Source organism: Eubalaena glacialis, chromosome X, assembly GCF_028564815.1.
Source record: "Eubalaena glacialis isolate mEubGla1 chromosome X, mEubGla1.1.hap2.+ XY, whole genome shotgun sequence".
Classification (NCBI taxonomy): domain Eukaryota; kingdom Metazoa; phylum Chordata; class Mammalia; order Artiodactyla; family Balaenidae; genus Eubalaena; species Eubalaena glacialis.
The window spans coordinates 14,393,995-14,410,733 of NC_083736.1; the positions used below are offsets into that span (position 1 = coordinate 14,393,995).

Below are 16,739 nucleotides of genomic sequence, written 5' to 3' on the forward strand. Positions count from 1 at the left end.
GTAGCCGGTTGGTGCTAGGGCCAGGATTCACACCTAAGTCATTTACTCCAAGAACTGTTCTCTTTACCATAACACCCTATTGCTTCTCCACTCAAGAATGAATCTGGGAGGGTTGAGACTTTTGGAATGGCAGTGTGAGAAACTCAGCAGATCCTCTTTCCAGTGAAACAGCCTCTTAACTGGTAAAAATTGTAAAGGATAATCATTTAAAGTCTCTGGAAATTGACCTGAAGACATACAGCAAACGTAGAAACATTTATTCAAGAAAATCTCCTAAATCTTAGTGAGAACAGTGAGCCAGCAGCCTTTGAGCCATGACCTCTTCCTCTCCCCACCCCCACCAGTTCCACATGGTGGAGGCTCTGTTTTCAGTGGGTCTAGCCGAGAAGACAGGACTCACTCCCCACAACCCCAGCTCATAGTCTAGGGCTAGGAGAGGTGGACTGTGGGCTACTGGAAGTACCAGAAGTACCAGCAGGAGAAAGAGAGAGAGGGCCAGAAAAATATTTGAAGAAATAATAGCCAAAAACTACCCGAGTCTGATGACAAACACTAGTCTTCACATCCAAGAAGCCCAGCTCTGTCCTGACTCCTTCTGTGGCCGCCAGTCTCACTGTGACTGCAGGCTGGGGATGCCTGCAATACAGTGAAAATACCTGGAATGCGGGTGGGAGAGAATGGAAGTAAGGCCAGTTAAAATGCCACAAAGCTCGCTGTTCTTCCTGAGATTCAGCTGTTTTTCTTGAATAAACACTGCCCGGATTGCTGCAGACTTTTGGTTAATTTCCAGAGTTCTGTCCATTTTAGTTGGTTTCTCATTGCTCTGATGGAGGAGATAATTTTTGGAGACGCTTATTCTGCCATTTTTTGTTGACATCCCAGTTGAATTTTAATAGGAATTTTCTTCAGATTACTTAGTATCTGTTTATAGTTTGTTCTGAAAGTGTTTGTGAGGTTAATTATTGGAAATCTAAAACTCTATCCATAGGACCAACTAAGAATAATAATAAAAAATGCACAGTGTATCTTTATAGCAGAATATTATGCAGTTGTTAAAATAAAGCGGTAATTTTAACTGTGCGCTAGAGAAAAATATTCAGGGGATGATGCTAAATGAAAAGCAAGTTGCAAAATAGTATGTGGTATTCTATTTTCATAAAGTTTGAATAAGCAACGAGAAAAACAGGTGTGTGCTATGTATATATGCCGAGAACATTTCTAGAAGAAATGTATAGTGTTTTCCTCTGGGGCACAGGGAGTGGGGGTGCTTCTTACTTCTTCACCCCCACTTACTATTATTTGAACTTTTGAGTATCTGTTACTTTGAAGTAACTTTAAAGAAGTCATTGAAGGGACTTCCCTGGTGGCGCGGTGGTTAAGAATCCGCCTGCCAATGCAGGGGACACGGGTTCGAGCCCTGATCCCACATGCCGCGGAGCAACTAAGCCCGTGCGCCACAACTACTGAGCCTGCGCTGTAGAGCCTGTGAGCCACAACTACTGAAGCCCACGCGTCTAGAGCCCGTGCTCCGCAGCAAGAGAAGCCACCGCGAGGAGAAGACCGCGCACCGCAACTAGAGAAAGCCCGAGCAAAGCAACAAAGACCCAACGCAGCCAAAAAAAAAAAAAGTCATTGAATATTTAATTTGTTATTTTTAAACTACCAATAGGACATATCATGTTAGTTTAAGGCCTGCAAATGAAAGATTGCAATATCTTGATAATATTTGTGTGTATAGTACTTTTTCTTCTCTGAAGTGTGCACTCAAGATGTAATTTTAATGCTTAGGAAATCATTTTGCTTGAGAACTTTAAAAATAATGGACTCAGATTTCCCTGGTGGCGCAGTGGTTAAGAATCCGCCTGCCAATGCAGGGGACACGGCTTCAATCCCTGGTCCGGGAAGATCCCACATGCCGCGGAGCAACCATGCTCCGCAACAAGAGAAGCCACCGCAGTGAGAAGCCCGCGCACCGCGACGAAGAGTAGCCCCCGCTCACTGCAACTAGAGAAAGCCCGCGCGTAGCAACAAAGACCCAACGCAGCCAAAAATAAATAAATAAAATAAATAAATAAATTTTAAAAAATCATTAAAAAAAATAATGAACTCATTTTTAATTTCGATCAACTAGGATAATCCACAAGTAGTGGTGATGACAAATCTGTTCTCTTTTCACCCCAGTGACTTTCTAGACTTTAGACTTTGTATATTACAATCCACCCCCTGAAAAAGTCACTCTTTTGTAAGAAGCTTAACAGCCATCCTTTGTCACCTTTATTTTTATCTTTGAAAGAGGAGGAATAATCACCCAGTCCTGAAACATCACGCGTAGGTAGAATTGAATTATCCAAATTGAAAACCTCCCTGCAAACTGGAGGAAAAAGAATGCGACCAGCCTGTACCTGTAGGTTCTCCAGGGACTTTTTGGTTAGTTAACCCATGAAATCCTTGAGATTTCATAATCTATTTTGTCTCATTTTGCTGTTATGAAATGGAGTTTTCAGCATCCTTTCTCTTGTCTGTTTTCAGATCACAGAACTCTGTGGTGCCAAGCGGGTTGGTTATTTTGGTCCAACACAGTTTTACGTTGCCCTGAAATTAATTGCTGCAGCACAGTCTGGCCTCCCCGTGCGGATAGAGAGTATTAAATGTGGTAAGTATCTCCCATTGATACATTTTATTATCCATGACAGGTTTCCTGTTTATGAGAACCATTTTTAGTGGGTTTAAGGCCTGTTCTATAAGCATTTGTGGAATTTTTCCTTTCTTCTTCCAACTCTTCTTTAAAGTAAAATAAAACTTACCAGGTATCTTAGTGTTTTTTTTTTTTTAATGAGAAAAATTCAGATAGTGACCTGAGATTAGTTCCTTTTAACTCACTTGCAGTTAAAAATAGATTTCGTTCTTTAGCCAGAAAAGATTGGGACGGGGATTCTAGAGCCTGTGGCAAAATAATAAGACCGTTTAATTTTCCACTCGAGGAATCTATAATGTCGTTTAAGGCTCTATTAGGGCTGAGTAACTGAGAGAATTTGAGTGGAACTGCCCCTTCTGTCTCTCTTCTTTCCCTGCCAGGCACGTCAGGTATGATCATCTTTTAATCTCCCAATTCTCAAAGCACTATTTTCATGATTGTTAAGTACTCGGGGGCTACCAAAATTTTTGCAGAATGAATTTATCTTCTCAAAGTTTTGATTTACCATTTTCTTACCTTGCTATCCCTGCCCCCAACCCGCGACATACTTGAGCACTTAAACCAAAAGTAAAGCCCCAAACTCTTAGCATCATCTGCAGTGCTTCAGTACTGGTTTTACCAGGCTGTTTAAAGAAGGTGATTATTCAGTGGATGTGCTGAGGTCCTTTTTTAGTTCACTCTGATGTGAATTACTTTCCTATGGCCACACAGCTATGCAGGAACTTTGTCCTTTTCCTCATTTTGAGATAAAAATCACTCAACTGTTCCTACCTGTTCTGTGAAGTCCCTGGTGGACCTCAACGTGGGTTGAGGATTTATGGTTAGTCCATGACAACCTTGTAGGACAGCTGCAAATAGCAGAGAAGATTCTGATAGCTTGACTATGGGAAGTGAAGCCTTTTTACACTAACCGTCAGGAGGCCGCAATCATCCTGCTAATCTTTATTAAAGGCTTAGTGGGTGCCAGACACTGTCTCATTTAGTCCTCATGACATCTACCTAAATTAGATAATTGTGTCAGTATGCATTGCCTTCGATAAGCTGTGATAACAAGTACCATTGAAATCTCAGTGCCTTAATGGAATAAAGGCTCGCTTCCTGCTTTGCGGTGGGTCAGGTTGAGTAACTTGCCTAAGGATTGTAAGGTTCTAACCAACTCTAGCCAGGAGCTCAGCCTCCAGTTCCCGTGCACTTCATTGCTATGCAGAGTAGCCTCTTCTGGATGATTCTTTCTGTTTAGTAAGGTGCTGACTCGAATCTGTAATCCTGGATGTTTTCCAAATGGGAAAAAAAATCTGACCCCCAAAGCATCCCTCAGTATTACAAAATTTGGTTCCTTGAAATAGGTTTCATGATGAAGTATTATTTCAGTGGCTGGTTTGGTGTCTAACGGTCACTGCCATCATTCACTTGCTGTGATTAGTTCAAAGTTACAGCTCACTGAATTTCGATTTGTGGTAGGCACTGATAGTTTCCATTCCATTGTAAATGGTCATTAAGCTTTATTGTAGTATCCCCCAACTTCATCTTCTGGAAGAGTTAAGAGCTGCTTTGTTGTATAAAAGAATAAACTTCTGACACCTTTGTTGCTTATATTTGGTTAGACTGAAGTCTTTTACCTGATTTGTGCTCAGATCTACAGCTTAATTTCCTGGGGGGAGGGGGTGGAAGGGATGGACTAAGTTATCACTTGTGTAAAGGATTAACCCTTTTCCCAAATACAAGGCTTTCTCCATTGTATTTTATAAATCCTGATGCTGCCTTTTGCCTCTGAGGGTTTAATTATACTCAGAGTTAATTCTGAATTTTCTTCCTTCATTTAAAGATTTATTAAATGATAGTTATTTGCAGTTAGCATATGTTGAGTAAGGATGAGGGCAAGACTGGGCCAAACTTTGAGCTGCTACTTAGCATTTTCTGATTTGTTGCTTGAAATACATTAGCTTAATGTTTGATGACACAAACCTTGAAGGCCAAAGAGAATGCTCTCTGAGAACCTAACCTGAAAAGCTACTATCTCTAAAAGGCCCTATCACACCCAAGGAGTTGTGAGTCTACCCTTCCTTCTCTAAGAGTCATACCCTTATTTCATGAATGACATGTGCCTGTGTGTATGCGTGTGTTAACCTCTAACCCCTAGCCATTCCCATTTTGCTGAATACCCCTACCATATGCAGTTGCTTAAGCCAGGAACTTAGAAGCCATTCTTTTTTTTTTTTGATACTTATTTTTTATTTTTTCTTATTTTTTGGCTGCACTGCACAGCATGTGGGTAGAAGCCCTTCTTGATTCCCCCCTTTCCCTCATTCACAATATAATCCATCAAAATCCACTGCCCATTCCCTCCATCTCTCTGCCTCTGCTAGACCAGGCCACCTGCAGCCACACCTGAGCACCACGATGATTTTGTCATTGGTTTCTTGGCCTTCTCTCTTCTCTACTCCTGTCTCTTTTCCCACACAGCCGTAAGAGTGGTCTTTTCAAAATAGCCACCAGTTCATTTTATCCAGCTCCTTGAAACCCTCCCAGTGGTTGCTTGTTGTGCACAGTGCTAAGTTCAAAGTCCCTACACTGATCTGTAAGGCCCTGCATAACCTAGTCTCTGCCTACTTCTCCATCCTCATCTCAAAACTCTTCTTCTTGCTTGCAGTCTGTCCCCCAGCCTCACTGGCTTTCTAGCAATTTCTGGGCCACCTCTTTTCCTGCTGTAGGAAAGACCATATGTTAGTCAAGGTGTTGGGTTGCTAGCGGTCTGTTCTTCCCCCTCTTCTTCCCATGCCGGCTCCTCCTCCTTATTCTTCAGTATTCCGAGGCTGTCCCCACCATCCTATCTAAAGTATGTCCTGTCAAATTAATTCATTAACAAAGGAACCAGCATGTAGTAAAGCTGGTTCAAGAAAGTCAGAGGTATTTATAGTCATGGAAAGAAAGAATGCTGGAATAAGATTGCTAAATTACATATAAAATTGATTAATGCCCTACAGCACAATAAAACTGTAACTGGGTTATTATGCTCTTTTCTAAGATAAAATTCATTTGCATTGCTGTCAGACAAGAAGTATTTGTTAGCTAACAGTTTTCTACAAGTTAATATCTACCCTTTCAGAATTGTAAAATGCCTAATCAAGAGTAAATAGTAACTTAAAAAGCACACATCCCTAGGGAATTAGGTAATCCTTGGATGGGCCTGTTAGATAATGCTAGATAATGTGGCAGTCCCCTCCCTACTTTATTCTCTCTCACCGCCTGCTCCTTCATAGCACTTTTATCAGAGTTTGTAAATACTCCTTTACAGGTTTGACAAGTTTTTTGTCTGTCTTCCTCAGCAGTCTGCAAGTCCAAGGGGAAAGGAGGAGCATCTGGTAATCCCTGCACTGAGGGGCCTTGTGGGTACTCAGAGCATGTTTGTTGAATGAATGAATGACTGACTGACTGAATGAATGAATGAAGACATAAATGCCTATGCATGGGGAGTGAGTCTTAATCAGCTGCCACTCTTTAAACTCAAACATTTGGAATTCAGGTTCACCTGGAACTCCTGAGGGATGCCTACAGAAGTCATCTTTCTCAGGCTTTGGTTCCCACCCTCGTCTGCACTTGAGAATCATCTGGGTAACTTTAAATGCAAAATAAAAAATACAAGTACCTGGGGCCACCTGCAGAAATTATCATTAAATTAGTCTGGGGTGTGGCCTGAGCACGGGGGTTTTCAGAGCTCCCCAGGTGATTCTTCTGTGGACCCAGGGTTGAGGGTGACTTCTAAAGACAGCTGGGTGGAGTATTTTCAGGAGCTTTGCTTAAGCTCTGAGTACAGATTTGGTCACATCAGGGCCTGAACTGGGGGTAGGCAAGAGGCGCCCAAGGTGTATAACTGTAGGGGGCGCTCGCTCCCCGGGCCCTGCAGGTGCTGACACTGCCTTTCCAGGGCCCTCAGAGCGCTGGCCCCAGGCTTCTCTCTGGCCTCACCCTAGTGGGAGCTGGGGCGACACGTTTGGTGAAAGCTGACTTAGAAGGGCGGACGGCGGGTGTGAAGTTCAGGGCCAGCAGAGAATTCCTGCAGAGGAAACCACGTGCGAACATTTGCCCTGGGAGCTCCTGTACCTTCCTCCTTTCCGAAGACAGGCCAAGAGTGGGTGTGAGGACTGAGGGAAGGTGTAGCAGGGTCAAGAGTAGGGTTTTGAAGCTTTTTGGTGCTATGGGCCCCTTTGGCAGTGTGAAGCTTGTGGACCCCTTCTTGGGATAATGTTTTTGTTTTTGTTTTTAATTCTTATTGGAGTATAGTTGCTTTACAGTGTTGTGTTAGTTCTGCTGTACAGCAAAGTGAATCAGGTATATTTATACATATATCCCCTCATTTTTGGATTTCCTTCCCATTTAGGTCACCACAGAGCGCTGAGTAGAGTTCCCTGTGCTATACAGCAGGTTCTCATTAGTTCTCTATTTTATGCATAGTACTGTATCTATGTCAGTCCCAATCCACCAATTCGTACCCCCCCCCCCACTTCCCCCCTTGGTAGCCATACATTTTTTCCTCTACATCTGTGTCTCTGTTTTGGAGTAATATTTTAAATGCGTACAACGATGTGGGATTATAAAGGAAAGCAATTAAAACTGACCCTTGAACAACTGGAGGGTTAATCCATGTATAATTTATAGTCGGCCCTCCATATCCGCGGTTCTTCCACATCCATGGACCCAGCCAACCGCAGACCGTGTAGTTCTGTAGTATTTACTCTTGAAAAATATCCGCGTATAAGTGGACTCACAGGGTTCAAAGCTGCGTTGTTTAAGGGTCAACTGTATTTTGAAATTAAAACTGAGCTATTTAAAAATGTTGTCATATAGCAATATACATGCTTCTTTATTAATGTATTAAATAAAAGATCTGTGATCCAAATAACTAGCATACTTTCAGAGTAGTGATGAACATAAACAGTACTTCAGGATGTCCACAGCAACTGTAATGTGATATAAAAATATCTGATTTCGGCGGGTGACAAAGTTGCAAGCACTGCTAACGATATTACAGCAGTTCATTGCTTACATTCATAATTGAAAGAAATGCTAACTTATGGTTAGGGTAGGGAGAATAAAGATGTAATTTACTTTCTTATCCAACATGACAGACCCCTTGATTTTTTTCCACAGCTCCTTTAAAGGGGAGTCTCTGAACCCCAGTAGTGCAATAATGTGATTCATGTGGCTTCTAGGGCTGTGTTCCTCATTCCTGACCTGGTGGTAGTCTGTCACAGTCTATAGGGAAAGGAGAAAGAATTAGGACAAAGGAGTGAGTTATTTATAAAAGGAAATGTGTTCTATTTTAAGATGGTTTGGTTGGTTTCCTTTTGTTAAATGCTCTTTTATGAAATTGATAATGGATAATTGTAACTTACTCACCATCACCCCTCCAAAAAATTATAAGATCAGCCTTCCCACACCAGCCTTCACCTGCTCATCTAGCTATCTCGCTTCCCATTTCCAAATTAGCAACAAGTTTTTCCAAATTAACAGGTGGATAGTGCAGGTAGGCGATTATAAGGCTTTGATCAACCCAGGTTTGGGTTAGTAAGACCAACCTGATGTTTTTCCAAAGTAACTTAAGGAAAATGTGTGGGTTCGGCTTCACTTTGGAATTACTGAACATCGTTGTCATTAATTTTTGTTAACCTATAAGTAACTGGTATAAATGAATAGGCGACGAAAAGTAGTGGGAAGAGAAGGGAGCTCCAGGAGGCCAGGAGTGTTGTTAAGGCTGTAGCTCTGCCGCCATTTTGCTGCATGAGTAAGACAAGTGGACAAGTAAGACAAGTTTCCCCTTCTTGGGCTTAGTTCCTCACCTGTAAGATGTGGATAATTCCAGTAGATTTTCTCTAGACCATTTCCCACTCTGAAACGCCACAGTTTCAGCCTGAATGTTCAAACCTGCAATACAAAGACTATTTTAATTTTCAGGATGACAGTGTAGCCTAGTGGCTAAGAGTGTAGGCCCTAGCAGTAGACTACCTGATTTTGAATCCCTGCTCCATCACTCTTTATTTGTGTACCCTCAGGCAAGTTTCTTAATCTCTTTGAGCTTAAATGGCTCACCTGGAGAAGGGGTGTACCAATAGTAGCTGCCTTGTAGTGTTTTTTGGCCAAGCATCTAAACTGTGCTGTCTCATATGGTAGTCACTAGCCACCTGCGGCTGGCTATTGAGCATTAAAAATGTGTGTAGTGCGAGTGAGGAATTGAATTTTTAATTAAATTAATAATTAATTTAAATTAAAAACTCAAGTAATGTAAAATATTTTTCCATTAAATGCAACTGTATTGTTTTAGTAAGACTACATTTTACTTGAACCACTGTATTGTGTAAGACAGGGGTCAGCAAACTTTTCCTGTAAAGGGCTAGGTAGTGGATATTTTAGGCTTTGTGAGCCATATGGCCTTTGTTGCAAATATCCAACTCTGCCCCAGAACTGTGAAAGCAGAAGTGGACAATATGTAAACAAAAGAGTGTGGCTGTGTTCCAGTGAAACTATTTATGGACATTGAAATTTGTATTTCATAATTTTCACGTCCTGAAATATTTTTCTTTTGATGTTTTCCAAACATTCAAAAATGTAAAACCCATTCTTTTTTTAATGGTAATACTATTTTTTAAAACTGAAGTATACCTTGATGTACAATATTATATAAGTTACAGGTATACGGTACAGTGATTCACAATTTTTTAAGGTTATACTCCATTTATAGTTATTATAAAACATTGGCTATATTCCCTCTTGTACAATACATCCTTATAGCTTATTTTGTACATAATAATAGGCAGCAGGTTGAATGTGGTCCATAGGTACATCCCCAAGATAAATGAATTAATGTCTGTCAAAAACCATTTATAAGAATGTTCACAGCAACTGTATTCCTAATGGCTCCAAACTGGAAACAACCCAAATGTTCATCACAGGAGACTGGATTTAAAACATTTCAATATATTCATAAAAAATGGATTATTCCATAGCAATGAAAAAGAATGAACTATGTCTTTGGATGATTATGTGGTGCATTGGATGATTATCACAGGCAAAGTTTTGGTCAGAGAAGCTGGTCACAAAGATTAATATTGTATGATTCTATTATGTGAAGTTCTATAATGGCAAAGGTAATCTGTGGATTTAGAAATTAGAATAGGTTGCTAAGTGGGACAAGGTGAGGGGATTAACTAGAAAGGGATATGAAGGCAAATTCTACATGATGGAAATGTATCTTAATTTGGGTGTTTGCTATGAGCTTATATATACATTTGTTAAAAGTCTTCAAGTGGTACACTTAAGCTTTATATGAATCATCCCTCCATACAAAATACTCCTTACGTAATTTAAGAAGAAATCAGTTAGTTGTTAACATTTAACATTATAGTATTTCTTAGTCAAATCCAGATTTCTGGCCATAATGGTCCATATTCCTTCATAGCAACCATCAGCCAAACTGTGCTGTTCCAGTAGGGTAGCCAGTAGCCACACTACCTGCGGTGCCTGAGTGCCTGAAATGTGGTGTATCTGAATTGAGGTCTGTGGTACAGGTAAGTACACATGGGGGTTTGAAGCATTAGTCTGAAAAAAGAATGTAAACTATTATATTAATTTTTATCTTGATCACATGCTGTAATCTATAACAGTGGGTTAAAATATACTAAATTAATTTCACCTGTATCTTTTGTGCTTTTTTTAACGTTAAAAAATTTTAATTGTGACAAAATATATAGAACATAAAATTTACCATCTTCACCATTTTTAAGTGTACAGTTCAGTAGTGTTTAGTATATTCACGTTGTTGTGTGACCAATCTCCCCACCTTGCAAAATGGAAACTCCGCCCCCATTAAACAACTCCCCACTCCCCTTCACCCCCGGCCCATGGCACCCACCATTGTACTTTCTGTTTCTATGAGTTTGACGATTGATCCCTCATGTAAGTGAAACGATGCAGTATTTGTATTTTTGTCACTGGCTTCTTCACTTAACATTTTTTTTTGGTCATGTAGCTACTACACAATTTACAATGATATATGTGGCTGACATTATATTTCCATTGGACAGCGTTGGAGGACACTGCACAGCAGCTGCCACTTTGTAATTTGCCATTTGTTACTGCATTTATGCTGCTTATGTTTCTTCTAATGGATTGAGGAGATTGAAGTATTTCTTATATTCATGACTCCATCAAACATGGGAAAACAAAGGATTTTTTCCCTTAGAGGGTCACATGTTTAAAAAAGGAGAGGCATAGTTTTCTTTGTGGAAGGGAAAAATAGTCATTTCTATTTAACATACAAAGCATTTCTGTGTTCAAAGAATACAACGTAAGATACCATTATGAAACAAATGATTGCTGTGCTCATTGTGTCCTTGGCCCCTATCAGTATTTCATTTGAACTCTTGATGTGTTTCCTGGTGTTAACTCAGTTTGGGAGAAAAGATTCTAAACAACTACTACAAATAAATCTTCTCCTGTGATTACTTGACATAAATCACTGGATAGCAGGCACTTTATTGATTAATTTTCTAATAAAGTTGCACTATTAAATTTGGTGTACACATGACTAGGAAACAACATTTAGACTGAACATCGACAAACTAGAGTTTTACTTTTCACTTTTTAAAAGCTTGCAGCATTAAAAAAAAAAAGCTTGCAGCAGCTTAAGAAAAATAGCACCTTCATTAAACTTTTCAGTGATAGGGATATCATTATATATGGTTACAATTCTGTTAAGTGAGAGTTGTTTAAAACCTCATAAACAAAGAAAGTACGGAGAGAAATTCAGCTGTATTTTGTCTTTTGCTATCTGGGGGGAGGGAGGTTCTTTCCCAGGTGAGCAATTCTGGAGAAATGCCATAGCCAGGGAAGGAGAATGTGTGACGTGACGGTGTCCTAAAGGACAGCTGGGGGCTCTAGTGTAATAGTTGATATTCATCAGCCAGGTTTGTGTTCCATTGTTCCCAGAGTTATCTGTTGAACACCAGTGAAACGCTGGTCAGGGAGCTTACAAATGCCAAGCATTTACTTCTTTTCTCCCTCAAATAGGGCTTGGAAGTAGCATCATCCTCTCATGGGCAGATTAGAGTGCAAGTTATTTTATGTGATCTCGTTCCATTTTTTTTAGATCCTTTTTGCAGACTGAGCTGAAACAAATACCTTTCTGAGAAGAGAACCATAGGATTAGCTGATATTTGATTTACTAAGAATCTAGACTTTCTTTTTTCTTGCCTTTTTTCTTTTGAAGTCCATTCCTGCCTTGAGTGTTGGAGAGCTGCCATGGTTAGGGAAGAGTAAAACATTAAAAATGGTGGCCATCCTGTCTTTAGAGGAAAGTCTTGGTTTAATTTTCCAGATTGGTTATTCTATTTATGCCTCTTGGGCCCTTGGCTGATGGATCATGCAGGGATTTGTCATATTGCCTACTTCTTTAAATCAAATGTGGACATAGCAACTAAAAATAAACATGATGTGGGTATTAGAGAACCAGGGGCCTTCTTTGCCTGGGGAGCTGGGATACTGCTTGCTGTTGCTAAGAGGTTTTCTGGCTTTAGCACAGCTTCAATCATTGGAAGTGCAGCTGTGTTTTTGGAAGAGGGAGCTAAGGGAAGGCAGAGGCACACTGATGAGTATTATCCCGAACAATGGATCCAGATGCAAATCGTTATGCCTAATCCAGAATATTATACCCATTTTTGGCATTCTTTGTGCTGTGTTGTGTGTGATTTGCTGTGCTGAGAACTCGAAGTGTGCCAAAGTATCATTTCTGTTTTCAGAATAGTTTTGTTAGAAATTTGAAAGCTAAGTAAATATACCAGACAGTTGGGTTTCAGCTCTTTGTGGCATAGAGTGTAGCTAATGGTTTTGACAGTAGAATCTGACTGAACGTTGGACTGATTGCTCTAACTTTATACCATTTTCCTTATTCCATTATGAAAAGACAACTGGAGATTGAGTGTGAAAATTCTTTAAGCGATGACATAAGGTGAGAAAGTGTTGTATGCAGTAAGTTTGTCCTGGGAATGAGGGGCCTTTCTGTAGGTCAGCAGCAGTGGCTGGTGAAGGGCCAGCTCTGCCACAGATGAGCTGTGTCTTCTTAGCTCCTTCTGGTCTGTTTCCACATCTGTAAAAGGAGGCTAATGATCATCTTACTGTAGTGAGTTGTGAGGATTAAATGAGTTAATATTTGCAGATCTTAATACAGTGTCTGGCATATAATAAGCACTATATAAGTTCTGCCTGCTACTGTTTGTCACTTGATACTGATTTCTACGATGTCACATCCTTTTTCTTGGTGCCGAACTGAAGGCTGAAGTGGGAGATCTGTCCAAAACCTGAATTTGTTCTGCGATGATTCAACAGCATTTAAAAATGTTGAGCCAGGATACCGTGTTAAACTGTAGCATTTTTCTATTATGACATTATTATAGGAGTCCTCATTGTGTTGAAATCAAATTTAATCTATATTTAGTGTTCTGGAATTTTTCCTCAGAAGTGACTCATCTTTTGGCCATTGAGTTCCCTTTTTTGCAGTTTTCAAATAAAGTCTCACTTGAGCTTCTCTGATTCTGCTCCTAAAGAACTGCCGCTGCCTCGCTTTATGATGTCAAAAACTGATGCTGAGATCCGGTTTGGGAACATGGCTGAGCTGCATGGAACTAAAGTTCAGATTCCATATTTAATCACAGAAAAAAATACCTTCAAAAGAATGGATGATGAGGATAAACAGGTAAATAGTCTGATCAGGCATGTCTGTTTGCTTTTGACCATGAATCCTCACAGAGCAGTGCCTCTTAGCTGCTGTCAAGCTTCCAGTGAATTGCACCATCTGGGTTACAATTATAGACTTGGAAGTGAGCCAGTAAAGTTTCCTTGTAGCAAGAAGAAGAGGCTGATGCATAGAAATTACCATGAGCCACCTATGGGCCATTTAGAGCTTACTTTAATGTAGAATTGTGTCTCAAGTAAGGCTACTGATTTAACACACTTACTTGATGTCTCTAATCACCATTTCCAAATGGGTTCTTCGAAATGTAACTTCTAGGAGTTTTTAATAAGTCCTTTCTTCCAAAAAAACCTGGAGAAAAGGTTTCTCTGGTTAAATATGTTTGGAGGATGCTGCTTCATGGCCTATTCTTGGGGGAAAGGCTAAATACTCAGTCTTAGACGTTCACAGTGCACATTAGCACAGCAAAGGCCCTGAGAAGTCCTGCAATAAAGAGACCTGGAGATCGGCACTACTAAACTTCTTTCACCAGGGAATCCCTTCTTGGGGAGCATGTTTGGAGTGCCATGTTGGGAAATGCTGCCATTACATGTGTAGCTGGAACAAGAATAGGGTGGACGGGCTTTTAAAATTAGACCACTACTTGCAATAGTCAGATAGTGACTGGTAGAGACCAAAGTGTAAATTCCAGATGAGTGAGCCTATCAAGAAGAGGTAAAATAGACTTACACATTAGTGAACCCTCAGGGCATCAAGGTACATCTCATACTTCCAATGAAGATAAGATACTGAATTATGCAGAAAAGTCAAATTATATTCAATTATAGTATCTTCTATAAGGAAGAGAAATCTGTTATGTTTAGGAAGACCAATCAAAATTTTTTCAAATGCAAGACAATTAAAGGATTAAGTCGGAAAACTAATGTATATGGCTCACCCTGATAATGCTGGATATTTGAGGTATTGTTGCAGAAGTTTCATATTTAAGGTAGGTGTAGCATGTTCTGTTGCTTTCATAATTCTCATACGTTTTAAAACTAGTTCTTCAGGGATTGATTGATTGATTGATTTTATTTTATTTTTTTTTAGGGATTTAGATAAAAAGGTGTACAGGCGCATACCTTGGAGGTAGTGCGGGTTCGGTTCCAGACCGCCACAATAAAGCGAGTCACACGACTTTTTGGTTTCCCAGTGCATACAGAAGTTACATTTACACTATACTGTAGTCTACTAAGTGTGCAAGAGCATTATGGCTAAAAAAAACCCCAATGTATATACCTTAATTAAAAAAATACTTTATTGCTAAAAACTGCTGTCATTTTAGCAAGTAGTAGTAGCATCAAAGATCACTGATCACAGATTACCATAAAAATACAATAGTAATGAAAAAGTTTGAGATATTGTAAGAATTACCAAAATGTGACGCAGAGATGTGAAGTGAGCAAATGCTATTGGAAAAATGGTGCTGATAGACTTGCTTGATGCAACGTTACCACAAACCTTCAATTTGTTAAAAAAAAAAAAAGTAGTATCTCTGAAGCGCAATAAAATGAGGTATGCCTGTATCAGAATCTTCAGCCAATACTCTTTGGCATGTTTTCCCACCAGCATTTGGAGAGGAATGAGGGTCCACTATCCCAGGATGGTTGGATGCCCTGGGAACTTTCCAGGCCCATCCCCTGGCTGCGTGATTGAGGACACATCCTTTCACTTCAGGCTGGGTTTATGCTAGGCCCACCCAGTCTGTGGGTGTGAGCTTACAATTCAAAGCAAATATTCTTTTTTTTTTACTTGAAAAAGAGTACTTGATTAGTATCTCAGATTGCATTATTATTATTATTTTTGACTAAGAGCACCTATATAGTCTGTATATTGATGAAAAGTACTGTTTCCTTATTACTTGGGTATTCCAAAGTTACCAGTCTATTGGTAGCATTAAAAAAAAAAAAAAAAAAAAAAAAGGAGGAAGCCCAGTAGCCGAGTAAGAAGGTTGCTTGTCTTGCCTGGGGTCCTACATAAAGTTCACATTCGAGTTGAGATTTGAATTGTAGTTTATTAAGGCTCCATCCTAGTGTTTAGGGATAGGCTAGTTGGAGTGGTTTACCCATAATGAATTGTTTTGCAATTTCTCAGTATAAAAAACAAAGCTGGCATTTTATTTTGGCTAGCCAGCTCCCAGAATATTTAGCATTAACCATTTAAAATATTTAAAAAATATCCACATTGTTGGAAGACTTGATAAGTGTAAATCCAGGAAATAGGAGCCTTTATTAATGAATGAAAATTGAATCTATTCACGAAGAGATCAAAATTGGGGAGTATGAATGTTATTTCATGTGATCAGTGTCTTTCGTTTCCCCAAGGAAAATATTATTGGAGTAACTGGAAGTGTTTCAGGCTTGTTTTAGTAATTTAGGTAACTGAGCTCTGGCGAGACTGTTCTCTGGGAGACTTTTGAATCCTCAGACACTGCTTTTTAACCAAGCTGCGTTTCTGAGAAAACATCTCCTCCATTTATTAAAGCAGCCGGCTTACTGGCAGTAGAGTTGCGTTATACTTCATAACTGCAGCTCAGAGCGCCAGGCTCCTTGAGTGATCGTATCTGAACTCTGCTCTGGTTCTTTGAAGCAGGAAACGCAGTCTCCCACGATGTCACCCCTCGCCTCCCCTCCTTCTTCCCCGCCTCATTACCAGAGGGTGCCCTTGAGCCATGGCTACAGCAAACTGCGGAGCAGCACGGAGCAGATGCATCCAGGTAAGAGGCCAGCTGTCCCGGGCAGTGTCTTAGAGGCTTCTTCATCTATCGGGCAGCAACGCCACCAGCTGCTGAGCCTCCTGACTTAATTACCTCTGGCTTTGGAGACAGGGCTCAATTTAATTTTATACTCTCAAGCAAGGTTCAAAAAAAATATAAAATGAAATCTATGTTAGTAATGCCCTGTTTTCTGTCCTACAAACTAGTTCATCTTTAGACTTGTAGATAATGATTTAGATGATTTAATCCTTCATATACAAATTTCATTACACAGGAACATAGCACATGAAGGATTTGTATTGTTTTGGAATTGTTATTCCTTTCTGCAAACCTACCAAACATGTGATAACTGCTCTTATGAGACTACTTAAAAAATAGAATTCTGCAGAAGAGTTGATTCAACCTTTAAAGACTGAGCACATAAATGAAAATATTTAGCTCTTGTGTTTGGGAATAAGAATAAGGGAAATGCCAGGGGAGGCATTGTGCTCAGGTGTGTGAAGTGCCCAGTTGTGGGGTTGCCAGCTTGCTCACATTTGCACTATGCT

The 16,739-nt window shown here is 40.0% G+C and overlaps 1 protein-coding gene across 5 annotated transcripts in view; it reads left to right on the plus strand.

Annotated features, from left to right (window-relative positions):
* Positions 1–16,739, plus strand: part of REPS2 (RALBP1 associated Eps domain containing 2) — a 232,560-nt gene that overhangs the window by 70,518 nt on the left and 145,303 nt on the right. For 3 of the 5 annotated variants that reach the window (XM_061178368.1, XM_061178371.1, XM_061178370.1), the window contains exons 2-4: positions 2,530–2,653; positions 13,291–13,439; positions 16,065–16,191. In XM_061178368.1, coding sequence (XP_061034351.1) covers positions 2,530–2,653; positions 13,291–13,439; positions 16,065–16,191 — 400 coding nt within the window. The remainder of the gene's footprint in view (positions 1–2,529; positions 2,654–13,290; positions 13,440–16,064; positions 16,192–16,739) is intronic. The other 2 variants (XM_061178369.1, XM_061178372.1) reach the window with 1 other exon arrangement.